At 44.0% G+C, this 22,089-nt stretch overlaps 1 protein-coding gene across 5 annotated transcripts in view; it reads right to left on the reverse strand.

The window, feature by feature from the left end:
- Nucleotides 1–22,089, reverse strand: part of LOC120914092 — a 181,655-nt gene that overhangs the window by 71,654 nt on the left and 87,912 nt on the right. For all 5 annotated transcript variants that reach the window (XM_040324570.1, XM_040324568.1, XM_040324571.1 and 2 more), the window contains exon 5: nt 15,468–15,740. In XM_040324570.1, the coding sequence (XP_040180504.1) occupies nt 15,468–15,740 (273 nt within the window). The remainder of the gene's footprint in view (nt 1–15,467; nt 15,741–22,089) is intronic.

Consider the following 22,089-nt stretch of genomic DNA (forward strand, 5'->3'; position numbering starts at 1 on the left):
TATATATATATTTTTTCTAAAATATATATATATATATTTTTTATTAAAGGGACAATTTTTTTTTTCTTAGGGGTACGGGGGTCCCCAGGGGCCCGGAGATCCCCAGGGCCCGGGATGAAAACACCCTTTTTTTTATTAAAAAATAAATACATTCTTATATATTTTTTTATTTCATATATTATTATTAAAGGTCCCCAGGGCCCCGGATGGCAATCCCCCTTTTTTTATAAATTCTTTTTTTTTCATATTATTTTATTTCATTTTTTTTCTTTTTATTCCTTATATATGTATATATGTGTATATATATATATATATATATATATATATATATATATATATATATATATATATATATATATATATATATATATATATATATATATATATATATATATATATATATATATATAATTAAAGGGCTCATGAGGTCTCCATGTGACAAACCCCCTTTTTTTTTTTTTTTCTAAATGTTTTTTTTTTTTTTTTTTTTAATTAACCACTTGAGATCCGCGCTATAGACGAAATACGTCCGCAGCGCGGCTCTCAAGTGCCAAGTGGCCGTTTAAAAACGGCCTTTATGTGCATTACCCGCGCGCGCCACTGGGTGGCGCGCGGCGGGTAAAAACTGTCCCGACGCATCGCCGAAGACCCGATGCGTGTACCTGGCGGCCGCGATGTCCGCCGGGTACACGCGATCGTCGGTGACACGGCAGGTGACAGCAGGGACGTGGAGCTCTGTGTGTAAACACAGAGCTCCACGTGCTGTCAGAGGAGAGGAGACCGATCTGTGTCTCTTGTACATAGAGACACAGCATCGGTCACCTCCCCCAGTCACCCCCCTCCCCCCACACAGTTATAACACACCCAGGCTACACATTTAACCCCTTCCTCACCCCCTAGTGTTAACCCCTTCACTGCCAGTCACATTTATACAGTAATTCGTGCATTTTTATAGCACTGATCGCCGTATAAATGTGAATGGCGCCAAATTTGTGTCAAAAGTGTCCGATACGTCCGCCGCAATATCCCAGTCCCAATAAAAATCGCAGATCGCTGCCATTACTAGTAAAAAAAAAAAATAATAAAAAAAATCATAATTCTGTTCCCCATTTTGTAGGCGCTATAACTTTTGCGCAAACCAGTCGCTTATTGCGATTTTTTTTTTTTTTTTTTTTACAAAAATACGTCGAAAAATACGTATCGGCCTTAACTGAGAAAAAAAATAGTTTTTTAAAAAAAAATTGGGATATTTATTATAGCAACAAGTAAAAAAAATATATATTTTTTTTAAATTGTTGCTCTTTTTTTGTTTATAGCGCAAAAAATAAAAACCGCAGAGGTGATCAAATACCACCAAAAGAAAGCTCTATTTGTGGGGAAAAAAGGACGCCAATTTTGTTTGGGAGCCACGTCGCACGACCGCGCAATTGTCAGTTAAAGCGACGCAGTGCCGGACGCTGAGATTTCGCCTGGGAACGAAGGGGTTTATGTGCCCAGTAAGCAAGTGGTTAAAGGGCCCAGAGGTCCCCAGGGCCCTGAATGGCAACCCCCCCCCTTTTTTTTTTATAAATGTTTATTTATTTTATATATTTTTTTCAAGGCGGGGGCCAGGGGTGGAGCTAAAGGCGGGACCAGGGGTGGAGCTGAAGGGGGCCCCGTCAGGTAGGCTGTACGGGGCCACATGATTTCTATCAGCGGCCCTGGATGTAACCATGGTGCATGTGCACATCGAAGGAGATATCTAGAGATGGGAGATACCATTTCACGGGCACAATTGAAACCTATACAAACAGTAGGGGAGACCCGCCATGGTTACGTCAGCCCAGCTGATTGGCTAATCAACTGTTGTGCTGTTCTGTACGGCGCATGCGCAGAACCTCTTGGGCACTCCTCCACAGAACACCGGACCCTTGTGAGGTTGGGCTCCTGGTACTACAGCCCCCGTAACTTGTATTGGCATAAAGATATTACAGTAATACCTTGGTTTGCAAGTAACGCGGTATAGGAGCGTTTTGCAAGACGAGCAACTTTTTTTATTGTAACTTGATATGCGAGCGCGGTCTTGCAAAACAAGCAGTAGACGGTTCACAGTTTTAATGTCAAAAAATAAATAAAAATACACTCACAATGTTAAAGCGGAGTTCCACCAAAAGTGAAACTTCGGCCTAAACCGCTCCTCGCCCCCTTACATGCCACATTAGGCATGTCATATTTTTTTTGGGGGGGGGGGGCTTCAGTAGGATTGGGACTTCCTGTCCCACTTCCTCCTTCCGCCCAGGGACCGCTAAGGCGATACGTCATATCGCCTACAGCGGCCCCTCCCTGTAGGCGATCGCCTGGGACACGTGACAGGTCCCAGGCAATCGCCTGACCACTCATAGAGCGCAGTGCCGCTCACGCATGCGCAAAGAGTGCCCGGCTGTTAAGCCAAAAGCTGTCACTGGACTGTGGAGCAGGTGAGTGTCTGTTTATTAAAAGCCAACAGCTACACTTTTTGTAGCTACTGGCCCAGATTCAAGAAGCACTTGCGCAAGGGCTTACTTGCTCCGGTGTAACGAGTGCTCCTGATTCAGGAACCTCGTTACACCGACTGCAGCCTAGGATGTGACAGACATAAGCCTCCTTATGCCTTCACATCCCAGGCTGCATTCTTGCGTTGGCCGCTAGGGGGCGCGGCCTTTGTGATCGGCGTATAGTATGCAAATTGCATACTACCACCGATTCACAAAAGTTGCGCGGGCCCTGCGCACGCAAGGTACGGAGTTTCCGTACGGCCACTTTAGCATAAGGCTGCTCCTGCTAATAGCAGGCGCAACCAATGCTAAAGTATAGCTGCGCTTCCCGCTCGCGACGTTCAAATTTTACGTCGTTTACGTAAGTGAACCGTGAATGGCGCTGGACGCCATTCACGTTCACTTAGAAGCAAATGATGTCCTTGCGACGTCATTTGCCGCAATGCACGTCGGGAAAGTTTCCCGACGGAGCATGCGCTGTTCGCTCGGCGCGGGAGCGCGCCTAATTTAAATAATTCCATCCCCCGGCGGGATCATTTACATTAGGCAGCCTTACGCACGGCTGATTAACATATCGCCCGCGCAATTTACGGAGCAATTGCTCCGTGAATCGCGGGCAAAGCGCAATATTTGCGTGGGCGCAGAGAAAAAATTTTGCTCTTTGCCCACGCAAATATTGCGCGATTCTACCTGAATCTGGGCCACTGACTTTTAATAAAAGCCTGGAACTCCCCTTTAAGGAGTCTGTTGCTCATCCATGTAAAGTCACTGTTGTGTACAGTAAAGCCGCTGGTGTATGCAGTACTGTATGTGGCCAGAGGTCTGGGGGCGCTGGTGGCTCCCAGCCCTTCCTGCAGAACTTGGCATAGGGATGAGCTTTATATTCGAGTTGAACATGAGTTCGACTTGAACATTAGCTGTTTGGCGAACATCGATCAATTTGGGGTGTTCGCGGCAAATTCAAAAAGCCGCGGAACACCCTTTAGAAGTCTATGGGAGAAATCAAAAGTGCTAATTTTAAAGGTTAATATGCAAGTTATTGTCATAAAAAGTGTTTGGGGACCTGGGTCCTGCCCCAGGGGACATGTATTTTCCGGGAGCAGTGATTTTAATAATGCTTAAAGTAAAACAATAAAAGTGAAATATTCCTTTACATTTCGTACCTGGGGGGTGTATAGTATGCCTGTAAAGTAGCGCATGTTTCCCGTGTTTAGAACTGTCTCTGCACAAAATGACATTTCTAAAGGAAAAAAAGTCATTTAAAATCATTTGCGGCTATAATGAATTGTCAGTCCTGGCAAGTCATTAAAAAAAACGTCAGGGGTTCCACCCCCCAGTCCATTACTAGGTCCTTTGGGTCTGGTATGAATATTAAGGGGAACCCCGAACAAAAAAAAAGCGTGGGGCTCCCCCCAAAATCCATACCAGACCATTATCCGAGCATGCAACCTGGCAGGCTGCACGGGGCGGGGTCAACTGTCCACATCATTGGGTAACCCCCGGCTTTCTCCTTGCACAAGGAGAAAGCCGGGGGTTACCCAATGACGTGGATGGGTGACCCCGCCACCCCTTACGCGTCATGGGGGTTTCGTTCCTCGCTGGAGTGGAGACTGCAGCGTCGCTGGAGAATAGATCATCGTTGGACATCGAGAGACACATTACATCACTGGAATTTATTTTTTATTTTTAATAAAGGACTTGTCCCAAGCTGTGTCTGTGTGTTTTTTTTACACTTTCTTTGTGAAATGGTAGGGGTACATTGTACCCCGTTACCAATTCACATGGGGGGGGCGGGACCTGGAGTTCCCCTTTGTTAAAGGGGAGCTTCCAGATTCCGATAAGCTCCCCGCCCGCAGACCCCCACAACCACCGGGCAAGCATAGTGGGGATGAGGCCCTTGTCCCCATCAACATGGGGACATCCTCCCCATGTTGAGGGAATGTGGCCTGGTACGGTTCAGGGGGGGCGCTCTCTTGCCCCCCCCCTTTTCTGCGGCCTGCCATGATGCATGCTCGGATAAGGGTCTGGTATGGCTTTTTGGGGGGAACCCCACACCATTTTTTTTGGTGCAGGGTTCCCCTTAAAATCCATACCAGACCTGAAGGTACACTATACTGTATTTTAAAGTGCAGGTTAAAGAGGAACTGCAGTCTGTTCACATAATTTGTAATAAAAACATCTTTGCCATTCTGAAGCTTCCCTCCAACCACTTTGCATATTTTATATATACTGCGATTCTGTACTTGCCAAATATGCTGCAGAAATCCCTCCACGGATTCTGGCTGCAACCATTTTAACTGTGGGCAGCTGAAGCTGCTGCCTGTTCACTTTCTGGATTTACACAGAGGCACACCTCCAGCTCTGCAGCTCTCATTGGCCCTCTTATGACTCACCCCCTCACTTCCTGGCAAACTCTCACCAGAGAGAGAGAGAGAGCTGTGCATGATGTCATAAGCCTAGGCTAATGACCAGACAATGAACAGGAAGTTGGCTGTATAAGGTATTTACTGGCATAAAAAAAAATCATTTTTTTATTTACTGGCATAAAAAACAACAAGGGCAGAAGTTTTAATAGATGAAAAAAATTAGTGACGTTACGCTTTAATTTGTTTTATTTTTACAGCACACTTTATACTGTATTGCTGTAATCATTTAACAGTACAGCCAGATCTCCTGTACTGGGCCTGGGCCTTTTCAGTTCAATAGGGCATCTGTTAAGCAGGAGGTCTGGCTGTACTGTCTTATTGCAAACACGATCCTATTCTACCTCCCCCTGCAGCGCTGCCAGTTTCTTCTCTGCTTTCCCCTTCCACCAGCACTGTAGGGGGGTTGCTTCTAGCACATGCACCCCTTCCATTTGCTTTTCAGGCCCACTTGTTTTCTCCCCCCCGCCCCCAGAGTGCTGCCAGGTTCCCTCTTCTCCTGCCGGAAGCTGCTGCGGGCACACAGGGGGATGTTTGAATATGTAATTTACTGGTCCCTTCCTTTCCCGAATGAACACAGTGAATGATCGGTATAAATCACTCCTGTGTCCATTCATCAGTTTACTATGCTTCAGTTTGTAAATGAGCAGCGCTTCCTATTCATTCATCTGTGCAGCTGAGGCTATAGAGAAAGGGACTGATGAATCTAGGTCCTGTCAGATAGAAATCATGGAGCCCCATACAACCTAACAGCAGCCCTGCCCCCGTATGTTGGCATCTGGTAAAGATGGCACCCCCCTTAGTATGCAACTGTACACCTCCAGACTGACATCCACCCATCAAGGTATTTTGATATTTGCATAACTCCTCCTAAGAGCCAGCCCACTGCTTGTATCAGGACTAGTGATTAGTCGAGCACCCCCCGATTCGGTTTGCAGCAGAACATGCGAACAGGCAAACAATTTGTTCGAACACGCGAACACTATTAAAGTCTATGATACCTGACAATACATTAAAGCCGCAATCAGTTTTAAATTACTTTTTTTCCTTTAGAAATGTCATTTTGTGCAGAGACTGTTCTAAACACGGGAAACATGCGCTACTTTACAGGCATACTATAGACACCCCCCCAGGTACGAAATTTAAAGGAATATTTCACTTTTATTGTTTCACTTTAAGAATTATTAAAATCACTGCTCCCGAAAAAACTGCTGTTTTTAAAACTTTTTTTTACATTGATACATGTCCCCTGGGGCAGGACCCGGGTCCCCAAACACTTTTTAGGACAATAACTTGCATATTAACCATTAAAATTAGCACTCTAGATTTCTCCCATAGACTTTTAAAGGGTGTTCCGCGGCTTTTCGAATTTGCCGCGAACACCCCAAGCAGCCAATGTTTCGAGTCAAACTCATGTTTGACCCTAACAAAAAACTCATCCCTAATCAGGATGAAGGGAACTTGAGAGGAGTACTGCTGCAGAGTGCTGTGATGTATTCAGGAAGTCATGTACAGCACCATGTCAGCCCTCCTTCGACCAGCCATGATTTGCCTGCATTGCATAGAGAAGCACAGAGACTCAGTGATGACATCACTGGGTTTGAAATCAGGAATGTAATAAAACTGGAAAAGTTTTATTTAAAATGTCATTAGCATGATGATGCGGAAGGAAAGGAGGAAGAGGGAAGAAAAAATATAAGCAGATTAAACTCCAGTTTTATCACGTGTTCCTAGTGCAAAAAATATCATATCCCATGGCTGTCATCGTTCAAAGTGCACGAAACTCTATTCACTGTAATCTATTTCCAAAGTACACTTAAAGTGTTACTAAACCCACAACAGTAAAATCAGTCTGTATATGCAGCATAGCATGCTTGTTATACTCACTGTGGATGTCTATCTGGAGAAAACCAGCTAACATAAGCAGGGTAGCCAATCTTGCACATGCTCAGTTGTGTCTTTTATGCTGGAGAGAATAAATACAGTGGAACCTCAGATTACAAACATAATCCATTCCAGGAGAATGCTCGTAAACCAAAGTACTCGCATATCAAAGCGAGTTTCCCCATTGAAGTCAATGGAAACGAAAATAATTTGTTCTGCATGGACTTCAATGACATGCAATACTGCATGCGGCCAGAGGTGGGGGGGATCTGGAGAGCCTCGGAAACAGCTGTAAAGTCCCAAGGACAGCTCGGCTGACCTCGGCAAACCTCGGAAAAGCTTGGGAACAGAGTATTTCCGTGTCTTTACGAACATTTCTGAATGGCTTCGACTGGCGCCAGTCGTCTCACCCCACCTCAGGCAAAACGCGGTACTGCACACCGCTTTGGCCTGAATCCTGCTCGTGTTCCGAGACAACACTTGCAAACCCAGTTAGGATTTTTAAAAATACATTGCTCGTATTGAGAAACGCTCGTTAACAGCGTTGCTCGCAATCCGAGGTTCCACTGTACTTGTTTTCAGAGATAGCCAGGTCACATGATATTGGCATCACACATGTGGATCGTGTATACAGGCTGCAGTGGAAATCTCCTCCTACCTGAACTCTGAACTCTGTGGTATACAGATCAGCCAAAAAGGTATATAGTGGCAATATTTTAATGGAAAAAGAAGATTTATAAGCTGTGGGCAGTGCGGGGGGGGCGACAGACGAACTATTTTCATATTACTGTTATAACCCATAACAATTAAAATGTTACTAAGTAACACTTTATTTGTTATGGGTCACTCTTTGCATAGCTGGAGGTGGTAGCTCTATCAAGGGTGACCCCTGCTGCACAATGTGAAAACTATAAAAAAAAGGGGGGGGTAGCCATCCGGGGCCCTGGGGACCTCTGGGCCCTTTAAGAAAAAATAAATAAATAAACAATTTTTTTTTTAATAAAAATAAATTACAATAAAGGGGGGTTGCCACCCGGGACCTCTGGGCCCTTTAATAATAATAATAATAATAATAATAATAATAATAATAATAAAAAAAGAAACCTCTTTTTGCCCTGGGGACCTCTGAGCCCTTTAAAAAAAATAAAAAAAAAAAATATATATATATATATATATATATATATATATATATATATATATATATATATATAAGAAAAGAAAATAAATAAAATAATATAAAAACATTTTTTTTTTTATAAAAAAAGAGGGGTTGCCACCGGGGCCCTGGGGACCTCTGGGCCCTTTAATAATAATAATAATAATAATAATAATAATAATAACAAATATATATATATATATATATATATATATATATATATATATATATATATATATATATAAAATATATACATTTTTAATTTTTTTTATAAAAAAAAGGGGGGTTGTCATCCGGGGCCCTGGGGATCTCCGGGCCCCCCATACTCCTAAAAAAATAATTGGGCCTTAAATAAAAAATAAAATAAAAATATATTAGAAGTTTTTTTTTTTTTTATAAAAAATAAATAAAAAAAAGGGGGGGTTGCCATCCGGGGCCCTGGGGGCCTTCAGGCCCCTGGGGACCTCCGGACCTCTAAAAAAAAAACAAAAAAAAATTGGCCCTTTAATAAAAAATTTAATAAAAATATTTATTAAAAAAAATGATTTTTTTTTTAATAAAAAATAAATAAAAAAAAGGGGAGTTGCCATCTGGGGCCCTGTGGGACCTCCGGGCCCCTTACAGGTTATTTTTTTTTTTTTTTAAAGGGGTTTGCCATCCGGGCCCCTGGGGGACCTCCGGGCCCCTTACAGGTGTACTGCCTGTACCCCCCTGATGGCGGCTCTGATTGCGGCCCACTCACAGCTCTGAAGCTCGAAAACCTGGAAGGCTTTGTTGTAAGGTAAGTGTTTCGTAATGCGCTAGTATGGGATGCATACTAGTTCATTATGCCTTTGTCTTACAGGATTATTTTCTTCCTGAATTTTATTTTTTTTAAAGAGTTCATAACCTCTTTAAAGGGGTTGTAAAGGTACAATTTTTTTCTCGTAAATAGCTTCCTTTCAACTCGTCCCGACGCGCTTTTCGTCATAAAAAAAAGTCGTCTTGGGGCACTAGATCTGTCATTGACACCATATTCCTCCCACTGATACCACAGATGGGACACCTTTCCTCCAACTGATACCAACAATGGGGCATACTTCCTGGTAATGACATCAACAATGGGGCACTATTCTTCCCACTGACACCAGAGACGGGGGACTATATCGTCCAATTGACACTAACAATGAGGCACTTTTCCTTCCACTGACACCAACGATGGGGCATTATTCCTTCCACTGACAGCAACGACGGGGCACTATTCCTCCCACTGACAGCAACAACGGGACACTATTCCTCCCACTGCCCGCAACGACCGGACACTATTCCTCCCACTGCCCGCAATGACGGGACACTATTCCTCCCACTGCCCGCAATGACGGGACACTATTCCTCCCACTGACAGCAACAACTGGACACTATTCCTTCCACTGCCCGCATCGACCAGACACTATTCCTCCCACTGACAGCAACGACGGGACACTATTCCTCCTGCTGACACCAATGATGGGGCACTATTCCTACATATAGTAGGGGGAGATATTTTTTGCATTGCTTACTCCCACTAATGCCAAGGCAATTTCTGCTCGCAATGGCCACAGCCCGACCCCATAAAGTATGACGGACAGTAAACTGGCCCTTTGTTTAGAAAGTTTGGAGACCCCTGCATTATACCAAAAAGGACAACTGAGAAGGAAAGAAGATAAGGGAACTGGGTCCAAAAGAGGGACAGTCCCTTCAAATGAGGGACAGTTAGGAGCTATGTTAAATGGGTAGGGTCACCACGCTTCAGTAGAAATAATGAGCATACATTACTATGACCAAATGACATTGGTGACTGAAAAATACCTCCTTACTTGCTTTTAATTTTCTACAAAAAATAATAAGAGAAAAATGGAAAATCCAAGGTCTTAGCAAAGTGGACTATTGGCCAATGATAGCTAGCGGGTAAATAAAGGTCTAAATGCCAACACCCTTGTTCTCTATATGCATAGTGTGCCATGGGCCGGCCAAAGAGGAAGGCTGCGATCAAAGTCAGAAAACACTCCCGTCTCACAAGGACCTTTGGCCCCCGAGTGGGATCCAATGAGAATCCAGCTTCAAAGGCCACAGATGGATATGGCGCTAGAATCCCCTTTGATGTTAGGGGCCTAATACAGAAATAATAAAATTGTAGTAAAACTGCTCAAGTTAATGGAAAGCTTTAAACTATGTTATGCTAGCTTTACCTCGTTTTATCTATTACCCCAAATAAGCAATGATTGTGCAGAAAAGGCGAATAAAGAAAAAAAAGTTGAGCTCGACAAATGCTTCTTTAAACCTAAATAACTATTTACTATGTGACCTTTTACTACTACCGTACTTAGTGCCAAGAAAGATTTACCATTGGGCTGAAAGGACAATGGGGGAATTGTCAGCACAGGAATCTTTGTATAGTACAGAGAACTGGGTGTGCTGGGTGTGCTGGGTGTGCTGTTATACTCTTCTTTTTTTGCCAACATAATGATGGAAAGAAAACATATTTAGAGGGCAACCAAGTGCCCACCGTGCCGAAAGCTGCCCCTAAACCTGGAAGAGATTGCTCTTATTATATAACTTGTGTGCTCACTTCATTCACCAGACACTGAATTTAGCGGTGATACATCAGTCCTTTCACTCTCAGAAAGAACATGGAAATAAATTCACAAAAACTGAGAAGATCAGAGGATTGTGTGAATTATGTGCTCTCAATGTTATATTTAGAGGCGTTTCGGGAGACAAAAAGGAGATGGAATCTTTCCTGCAAGACTGGCTGAAGAATGCATGTTAACTCCAAACTTTTCAATCTTTCTTCTATCGCTTAAAGCAGAACTAAACCCATAAATTTAACACTTTCAAAAAACAGTTACATTCCTGGCATATCACATTGGTTGTGCTCTCAACCAAACTGTCAAACCATCCAATGGTTGGTGTCATAACTGATCACATGTGCAACATCATGGCAGTTGAAGATCAAACAGAGGCCAAGATAGCAGCTTCCTTCCAATAGAGGGGTTTAGTTCCGCTTAGTCTGTCTGGACTGATGTTTCACAGTAAAGTGGAATTCTACCTACTAGACATGTGCATTTGTTTTCGTTAGAATGCATTTTCGTCCGAAAATCAGGTTTTTTCGTTATCGTTTTAACAAACGATAATGAAAGCGCAAGAAACGAAAACCGAAAGATCCGACATAAAAAATGCTTTATTTTCGTTTTCGTTGCGGTAAAAATTTGATATAGAGAGATTCGACATTATAGGGAAAAGATTCGACATTATAGGGAAAAGATTCGACATTATAGGGAAAAGATTCGACATTATAGGGAAAAGATTTGACATTATAGAGAAAAGATTCGACATTATAGAGAAAAGATTCGACATTATAGGGAAAAGATTCGACATTATAGGGAAAAGATTTGACATTATAGGGAAAAGATTCGACATCATAGAGAAAAGATTTGACATTATAGAGAAAAGATTCGACACTATAGAAATAATAGATTCGACATTACAGAGAATAGATTTCGATTTATGAGAAAATAGATTCGACATTATTACTAGTCATACAACATTAGAATTCTTGTAGGCGGAATATTCAGACGGAAATGTACGATTCGACATAAAGATTCGACGTTCCTTTGGCCATTTCGACAGAAACCAAGTATTATTGGATTTTCGGATGAAAGCTATTCCCCAACGAAAAACGAAATAAATCAAAACGATTTTCGGGAGTAACTAAATAAATTTATTTTCCAAACGAAAACGAAAAAACGAAACGAAATATTCCAGTCTGCACATGTCTACTACCTACACAGAGAAATACAACGCATACAGTATATGTGAATTGCTTTAGGTGGCAAAGTACTTGTAATTTCTTTGTGTCCCTGGTGCAATTCACACAAGGTTCATGGTTACACCACTATTGTCCACGGCAGCCTCTTAGGTCACCTGCATTTTAATTGGACTATGAAGGGGAAGTCATATACAGAGGGGTTTAAAGTATACCTAAACCCACAATATAATTTTACTTTGACACCCCACATCCTTGCTGATCCCAATGCTAGGTACCACTAAGGTCCCTGAATTATTCTCTATTGGCAGGACCATGCTCCCTTCATGTACCAGCCACTTGCCACAAAGCTGTGGCTTGGGGTCAGTGTTGCTAACCGCCAATATTTTTACTGGCAGCCAGTAAGAAACAGGCAATTTTCTCCTGCCAGTAAAAGTAAAAGGTTGCCAGTAAAAAATATGGCTGTGATGCTCGGCTTGGTCAGGAGCCGGCTGTGCTACAGTGCTTGCTACAGTGTGATAGGGCAGCTCTGGCGGAGGCGGTGCATTAGCATGTCTTGTGATGCCAAGGTGCAATGGAGCCAGGCAGAGCAGCCAAAGCCTTGTGTGTGGGTTGACGGTATGGGAGAAAGGCAGGCAGGCTGGGACCAGGACGGTCAGTGCTGTTTAGACTGGAGGGACTACTTGGCCTGGAGAGAGACTGTCACTGTGACTCAGGAGGGGACGTGTCGAGTCTATGGGACACCCATACTCCTCATTAGTGTTGAGCGGAATACGCCATATTCGATTTTGCGATATATCACGAATATATAGACGAATATTCGTGAAATATTCGCTAAAATCGAATATTCGTGATATTTTGTAGAAAAAAAAAATTTGCGAAATTTCGCGAATGCGAAATTGATTGCGAAATTTTGACAACTGTGGTAGGAGAACTCTGATTGGCTCTGATGCAAAAGAAGGGCGGAGAAAGTATTCGCGAATATTCGGAAATCGAATATTGGTGATATTTTATCGAAATTTCGCTAATGCGAATGCGAAATTGATTGCGAGATTTTGACAACTGTGGTAGGAGAACTCTGATTGGCTCTGATGCAAAAGAAGGGGCAGAGAAAGTATTCGCGAATATTCGGAAATCGAATATTCGCGATTGCGAATATTCGGCAACATAAAAGGATCGCCTCAGCTTAGCTACTCGGCCCAGGGTCTCTAATCATACCAGCAATGCTTTTAGACGTCGATAGGATGTGATCAGTTTTAAAAATAAATTTGAAAAAATACGAATATTCGGAATAGCGAATTTTGGCCGCGAAATTCGAGTTATTCGCGAATATTCGAATATGCCATATTCGTAACGAATATTCGAAATGCGAATATTCGTGAGCAACACTACTCCTCATACCTTAAAAAGAAGGAGGAACAGAGTAGCAGTGGGTGGAGCGCAGCAAAAGTATCAGTGGGTGGGGGTAAGTCCCCTTACAGCGGATCTTCATTGCATCTGAGCACCACAAACCAAAAGCGCTTTTTAATTAATTTTTAACTCCCCCATCCACCTATGTCTCCATGCTTTATTTTATTAAGAAATCGCTTTGAAAAACACCCCCCTAGCATTTCTGCCCATGGCCATCTTGAGTAAGGGCAAATGATTCATGTAGCATTTGCTTCCTGGAATCTATCTGCCCTTAGCGCAACCATTAATGCAGGAGAGTGTACTAAGCTGAGAAAATTCCACCCCCCCTCCCCTCCTAAAGACCTCATTTGCTTAGGCATGAAACCAGGAAGTAACTGAATAAATGTTTAAAATAAATAAAACAAGTAAATATGATATCCTTTCCTATCTATTTACCAATTCTAGCAGCATGAGGATTAAACATAATCAGAGTTGTTTGAGAGAGTTAAAGGGGTTGTAAAGCTTCGCTATGAATAAGAATCTCACGATGTGAAACGCGTTAGCCACTTTTCTCCTGTTGTTCACCTTTTATTTTTGACTGTACAGTTTTGGATTATTTTGATTTTATTCAATAAAGACGTCATTCAATGGAGTGCGGCAGTCCAGGATATTTTCTTATCTCATCCCCCCGTTTACTTACCTGAGCCGTCGTAACTCCCACGTCGTGAACGCTTTGGCTTCTCGGCTCATTCATTGGATGATTGATAGCAGCGCAGCCATTGGCTCCCGCTGCTGTCAATCAAATCAATGCGCCAGGGGGCGGGGCCGAGTGATACAGTCAGTGGCTATGGTCGCCACTGTATCACACAGGAGCACGCCCGCAAGCTAACCCCCTTGGGAGAATGCTTCCCAGAATGCGGGTTAGCTCTTGCACGGAGGAGCCGAGACAGCCACCGAGGGACCCCAGAAGACCAGGATTGGGGCCACTCTGTGCAAAACGAGCTGCACAGTGGAGGTAAGTATGACATGTTTGTTATTTTTATTTTTTTTAAACGGGAACCTCTACTAACCCTTTAAGTGCCATAAGAACCTGTCCCTTTGCCCTGAATGTAGAAAGTCAAATTTTCCTTAAAAAAAAAAAATCAGGAATACGATTGGATGTTAAACATCAACACAGATTCTGTACTTCAATTTTTTTAGGCATTCAGTTTACGGAATGCTTATTAACTGCTTAAGGACCGCCTCCTGCACATTTACGTCGGCAGAATGGCACGGCTGGGCACATGCACGTACAGGTACATCCTGTGCTAGTGCCCAGCCGTGGGTCGCGGGCGCGCGCCCGTGACCCGGTCCGAAGCTCCGTGACCGGGACCGCGGGACCTGAAGAACGGGGAGAGCTGTGTGTAAACACAGCTTCCCCGTTCTTCACTGTGGCGGCGTACCCCTACAGTTAGAAAAACATATTAGGTCATACATAACCCCTTCGGCGCCCCCTTGTGGTTAACTCCCAAACTGCAATTGTAATTTTCACAGTAAACAATGCATTTTAAATGCATTTTTTGCTGTGAAAATGACAATGGTCCCAAAAATGTGTCAAAACTGTCCATAATGTCCGCCATAATGTCGCAGTCACGAAAAAAAATCGCTGATCGCCGCCATTAGTAGTAAAAAATATTTTTTTTATAAAAATGCAATAAAACTATCCCCTATTTTGTAAACGCTATAAATTTTGCGCAAACCAACCGATAAATGCTTATTGCAATTTTTTTTACCAAAAATGGGTAGAAGAATACGTATCGGCCTAAACTGAGGAAAAAAAAATGTTTTTTTATATATTTTTGGGGGATAGTTATTATAGCAAAAAGTAAAAAATATTGCATTTTTTTCAAAATTGTCACTCTATTTTTGTTTATAGCGCAAAGAATAAAAACCGCAGAGGTGATCAAATACCACCAAAAGAATTGGGAAAAAAAGGACGCCAATTTTGTTTGGGAGCCATGTCGCACGACCGCGCAATTGTCTGTAAAAGCGACGCAGTGCCGAATCGCAAAACCTGGACGGGTCCTTTAGCTGCCTAGAGATGTGCTAAATATCCTGACTTTTAATAAGAGCAAAGTTCTTAAAAGTGAGGACAACAATTACCATCCTTGGGATATTGTCTAAAAAATACTTACCGGTATTATGTGAACACGCCATCATCTGCTATTAAAAGGTTTGCTTTTACTTAATAGGTTTCAGCCATGTCCACCTAATAAACCCAAAACCATTAATACAGCACTGATACAGCACACTAGTTTTTAGATCCTCCAGCCTCTCACCTGTATTGCTGTCTGAAATAGGATTCTGGTTGCTGTAGTTGTCCTCTGTTGCAGGTTCCTTGTTGCCTGCTGGTTTCCAGCGTGAGTCAGTTGAGTTGCTGTTGGCAGGTGCTTCTGTTCCAGTAGGCAGAACGTTTTTCTCAAAATAGCCTGGATTGGTGATGTTCCCCGCTGGGCTGTACTGGGCCACCAAAAAGTAGACCCGCTTGCCATCTGTGGCCACGCCATAGCCAACCTCCTTTGAGTCCTTCCACACAACCTGGGTGAAGTGCCCTTAAGGAAGATACATTTATTTTATTATCAGAGAAAAATAATAACTATTATTTTGTATTGAAATGTTTTGAGTGGCTGAGCACACAAAGCTAAATTGCAACATCTAACACATCAGTATAATCACAGTGTCAAGAGTGAATAGCAAGTGTATAGCGGAAATACTTTTTATAACTTTTTTTCCAATAAAAAGTACAATTCATTTACTTCAGCTGCCCTGGAGGAATGCTAAACCCAAAATGAACAGGTTGCATGTTAGACCATTGCACAGAAGCGCACTTCTAACTTTTATGGGATTCACTTTGCTCTAGTCTACAGCAGGGGTAGGCAACATTTGGCGCTCCAGCTGTTGTAGAACTACATTTCCCATGAGGCATTGCCAGGTTGGCAGTTACAATTACTCCCAGAGGCATGATGGGGTTGGCAGTTTGGCAGTTACAATTGTAGTTTTGCAACAGCTGGAGTGCCACAGGTTGCCTACCCCAGGTCTACAGCCTAGAAAAATAGGAATTTTGACTTACCTGTAAAATCCCTTTCTTAAAGTACATTACAAGACCTCTTAAGCTGCCCATACATTGAATGAAATTCGGCCAGGTCTGCAAGGACCGGCCAAATTTAAATCCATGTGTGGTCACTGCAATTGAACAGAAGTCAATCTAACGATCAAGTTCTGTTCAACCACCTTGTCAGATAAAAGCTGATCAATCAGCGCTGCAGGCAATAGGCTGCAGTGCTGATCTGTGTATTCTCCCCGCTGTCAGAATACAATAGCACAGCAGGGAGCAATTCTGAAGGACCAACAAAATGAAGTTAAGGTCACACTGAGTCACTAGGGAGCTTACAGGGGGAACAATGGGAGCGATACCTTGCACAAAGGCTTTCAGCAATGACTAGTGAGTGGCAAGTGGTTGAAGCCGAGAGGCAAGGCTTGGGCCGAAATCTGACCATTTATGGTACTTGGGACCAAACCAGGGCTCAAGTCCTGCGGGAACGCGTGGGAACGGAGTTCCTGCACTTTTTTCACAGCAGGAACGCAGTTCCCTTTGCAGGACTAGAGCAGCCAAGAGCAGCTGAGCCGCCTGAGCCAATCCTTAACTAAGCGGCGATGCCCAGCTCGAGTCACTGTCAGGGGCAGGCTAACCTTAGTAATCCTTTATGTTACTGGCCGCTTACTGTATATGGATTCATCGGGTAGTATTCTGTCACTTCCTCGATGCCACAATGTCTCCTGCAGAGGTCTGCCGCGAGATATCGCGGGATTTAGAAAGAACTTGCTTAAAGTTCTTTCTAAATCCTGCGATAACTCGCGGCAGACCTCCGCAATGTCTCCTGGGAACAATGACAAAAGCTCCCAGGAGACATTGCGGCATCGAGGAAGTGACGGAATACCCGCACACTACCCGATGAATCCATATACAGGAAGCGGCCAGTAACCTAAAGGTTTACTAAGTCACAGTGGATCGAAAAAAACAAACATGCGGTTTAGTAATTATACATATGAACGTATCATTTTTTTTTTGTGGGGGAGTGGATCTTGGGTGGGAGTTCTCACACTTTTTTCCCCAGGACTTGACCCCTGGACCAAACACTGGCTCAGACCAGACTGTAGAAAAGACAACATGTGTCTTAAGAGTTCTGGGGTGTGGTGGTAGATCGTGGACCAAAGGATCCCGATGAGCTGGCCATAGGTTTCTGGTAAATCTGAGATTTTCCACCAAAAAAGAAAAGAGAGGGAGATGGGAAAGACCTTATAGTGTAGTAGGGTAATTCAAAAAACTATTTTATCACCTTGAACTGAGAAAGTGACAATTAAAGCCATGAAACACATTTTAATTGGTGAAATAAAGCAATTGGATGTTTTATTAAAGCAGGCGACTCATGCCTATCCTTTGAACAACTTCCTCTGGCGCCTCTGCCAATCAAACTAGCTACAGGCCCTTTTGGTGCTGACTCTTTCTACCACTAAGATTTGTCTTATGGAGAACTTTCTGGGATGGAAATTCCTAGCATGCAACCCACCATGCTAAGTAGGCTTTCCAGGTGTGCAATGTTAGACTTGGCGAGAAGTCAACTTCCTAGCAATCCGAATTTTAAGGATGAGTAAAATCTGATGGACCCATGTCCTTTAGAAAATTGGACTTCAACAGCCAAACTGTTAAAGGCAGTGAGCAGGGGAGGGCTGGCAGCCTTGGGCCTGGGGGGCAAGTCCAGTCAAGTGGCCCATTGAACCAGCTCACCATGCATGGCCCATCTGGTTTTTCAATGCAGCCTCACCAGTGCCCATCAGTATAGCCAACTCCAGTGCCCATCAATGCAGCCTGATCACTGGGACAGTTTACATGGGGTGTATGGGGGGAGATGGGGGTCAGCTAGGGGTGTCAGGGTCTCTCACCTCAGTGATCTCAACTCAGCAGGTCCTTGCACGCCACGGCTTCCTGGGGGAGTAATGGGGTCAAGTTGCAGCCAGCGCCCAGCCCTGCAGCCCTGTGTCCCGACTCCCTGGCATGTCCTGCCTCTGCCTGCTTCCAAGAACCCAGTCCCAGGGAGTTGTAGTTTCCTCTGCGCTGCTCTGTTTTCCACCCACCGGGAGCTTGAGCGTGGACTACAACTCCTGGAATGCAACAGCTAGTGGTCGGCCCGACTTCCAAGAACAAAATAAAAATAAAATGGTAGTGGGCATTTTGAACATAAGTTAGGGTGGCCTGGGAGGCAATTGCCACCTCCCCAATACCTCCCCAATTCTAGTGCCAGACTGGAAACTCATCACATTAGAGCAAGTTTAGTTTTGCTGGTCAGGCGAATGGGACAATTCAGAGACTGCTTGTCCCACAAAGCTAAATTGTGGTTTTGCAATTTTATGGATTGAAATTGGGAGCATGATACTAGACTACCTTCAGGCCCAAGACCCTCATGCAAAAGCAGGTGGGAACAGAATCAGAATCAGGACCAGATAATCCAAGCAGTGGGTCTAGAGGTCGACCGATATATCGGCCGATTTTTGTCACTTTTTAAATAATCGGCATCGGCCGATTTGTGCTGAAAAAAAAAAAGCCGATGTAAAACTTCAGTGTGCAAGTTGCCTGAAGTTTCCCGCGGAGCGACTTGTCTCTGGGCAGCCTGCCAATGTGAGAAAAGATACAATGTTTCTACTTATCAATGAACTAAACTGTGTAAAAGTTCTCGGTTTAACCATTTAAAGCAAGGGTGCCCAACCTCTTGAAGAGAGAGGGCCACTTAAGCGACTTGGTAACTGGTCGTGGGCCACAATGAGTGGAGCGGAGCGGGTGGATGGCAAGTCTGTGTCTGCTCTATATATGCAGAGCAGACACAGGCACAACCCACTATATTCCTTTTAGTAATAAAACAATAATAACAGTATTCTATTCTATTACATTCCAGAGCAGGAGGTCGCGAGCCACATCAGAGGGCTCCGCAGGCCACATCTGGCCCCCGGGCCACTGGTTGGGCACTCCTGATGTAAAGACTTAGGCCCAGATTTACAAAGCACTTACGCCGGCTTATAACAAGATACGCCGACGTAAGTGCAAATGTGCGCCGTCGTATCTGTGCGCCGGACCCACAAACTAAGATGCGCCTAAAAACAGGCTTCATCCCGCCAACATAACTTGCCTACGCCGGCTTAGGGTGGGCGCACATTTAGGCTGGACGCATGGTGGCGCTCCCATTGATTAGCCATTCAAATATGCAAATGAGTGAAATACGGCGATTGACGAACATACGTGCGCCCGGCGCAGTGCGCGTAAGTTGTACGTCCGGCGTAAAGTTATTCCCCATAAAGGAGGTGTAACCCAGCAGCAGACATGCAAAAGTCTGCACCAGGGAACACAAGCCGGCGTATTTTACGTTGGACGTGTCTGGCTGGGCGTAGGTTACGTTCACGCTGTACGCAGTGATCCGGCGTAGTTTAGGCAGTTCCGACGTGGTTGTGAGCATGCGCAGGGGGATGCCTCAACGTCTCGGCGCATGCGCAGTTTGTGATACGTATCTGTCTGGTGCTCGGCCCATCATTTGCATGGGGTCACGCCTCATTTGCATGGCTCACGCCCACTTCCACCTACGCCGGCGTACGCCTTCGAAACCCAGCGCAGCATTGGGAGCACTGGCTTGGTGAATTCCATGCTTGCCTCTCTGCGCTGCGTTGGCGTAGCGTACATTGTTAGCGCTACTGCGGCGTAATGTGCGCCCGCTCTCTGTGAATCTGGGCCTAAATCTTTTCTGACACTTGTTGCTTACAAGTAAAAATCCTGTATTTTCCGCTAGAAAATCACTTAGAACCCCCAAACATTATATATATTTTTTTCAGCAGAGACCCTAGGGAATAAAATAACGGTTGTTGCAATATTTTATGTCACACGGTATTTGCGCAGCAGTCTTTCAAATGCAATTTTTAAGGAAAAATACACTTTAATGAATAAAAAAAAAAACAGTAGTTAGCCCGTTTTTTTTTTTTTTTTTGGTCCAAAAGTTCTGATTACCTGTTTTTGTGCCTGCTTCCTGATTCCCTTACCGAAGATGGCGGGGGCAGCACTCGAGACACGAGGGAGAGATCGACTTTGGGTGCCGACATCGCGGGCGCCCAGGACAGATAAGTGTCCATATACTAAAAGTCAGCAGCTGCAGTATTTGTAGCTGCTGACTTTTAATAAAAAAAAAATTTGTCAAAACTCCGCTGCTTCCACACTGGAGCGGGCAGGTATTGACGGTAAAACGCTGCTACTTTTAGCGGTACTTTACTATCATTTTAGCGGCGCTATTCGCAGGGCCAGATTTGCTCTCCCTGCCGCCCCAAGGCCAGGTTCCGCAATGCACCCCCTCCCCACCAACCGAATTACCCCCCCCCCCCCCAAATCAACGGAGAATGGCAACCGGATGGCAAGGGCGGCATGGTTAGTTTAAATATTTTTTTACTTTTTTTTTTTACTTTTTTATCACTTTTTTTATTTTTATTTATTTGTAGCTTGTCGCTTACTTTTTTTTATTTTTGTATGATTTTCTTATTATTTTTCTTATTCTTTACTTTTTAATTACTTTTTTATTTTATTAATTTAATTATTATTTCTTATTATTTCTTTATTTTTTTATCAATTTCTTTTCACTTTTTTGCTATCATACAGGAGAAAACAATTCCCTGTGTGATAGCAATTGGAGGTGACAGGTACATCGGCAGCAGGAACAGGAGACAGACTCGGTGGCCGGGGGGAGGACGGAGTTCCGAAGACAGAGCCAGCAGAGAGAGGTATGTGGGGTGGGGGGGGAGGGGAGGACGGACGGGAGCACACATTTTACAAGTGATTTCGGCGACATCGCCGCAATCACTTGTTAACGAGCGAGCAGATTCCCCCATAATTTACCGCCCTTAACTGTATGTTATGGGCGTCGGTGAAATCCATGCCGCCCCTTGGCGCCCTGCCGCCCCAAGGCCTGGCCTCAGTGGCCTTGTGGGAAATCCAGGCCTGGCTTTTCGGCTACTAGTGGGGCGCTTATAACCCAGCTAGCGGCCGATGAAGAGGTTAAATTGGCCCGTGTGCACCGCTGCAGAAGCGCTTTGCAGTCGATTCGGCAGCAGTGCCCATTCATTTCAATGGGCAGGAGTGGTGGAGGAGCAGTATACACCACTCCAAAGATGCTGCTTGCAGGACTTTTTTTAACGTCCTGCCAGGGCACCACCTCAGTGTGAAAGCACTCGGCCGTTCACACTGAGACTGCAGGGGAGCCGTTTTGCAGGCACTTTACAGGCGCTATTTTTAGCCCAAAAGCACCTGAAAAACACCCCAGTGTGAAAGGGGTCCAACTGTTAGATTTTATGAGATGAAGGGGAAAAAATAAATAAAAAAGAAATCGGCCTAGCATATCGGCCCAAAAAAATGTTTTATCGGCATCATAAATCGCCCATCGGCCCGCCGCAATTTCTAAATATCAGCATCGGCATCAGCCAGAGAAAAAGAAATATCGGTCGACCTCTAAGTGGGTCAGTTCCAGCACTGACTTCTGGAGTGTTAAGATCCATCCAGACTTTTGCAGAGTCTACAAGTTCTGACTCAATGGACCACTTGGTCTTTTTTCTGTCATCATTCTTCTATGTTTCTATGTATTAGAGAAATTATGGCAATTTTCATTCTGATTATGTGGACGTTTGTTAAATCCGCACAGTAAACATTTTCTACATAGGCCTCCAAATGTATCCTCCCAGTGGTTTAAATTGTGGTTCACGTTTTCAGAAAAAATGAAAAGGTGAACTAACACCACACACCCTCACCACCCCCTGGTCCCTGCTGTACTTATTTCTGTGAGTGCTGAGCTCTCAGTGGGATTTGAAATTAAAACATTAAAG

Source organism: Rana temporaria, chromosome 9 (genome assembly GCF_905171775.1).
Source record: "Rana temporaria chromosome 9, aRanTem1.1, whole genome shotgun sequence".
NCBI classification, from domain to species: domain Eukaryota; kingdom Metazoa; phylum Chordata; class Amphibia; order Anura; family Ranidae; genus Rana; species Rana temporaria.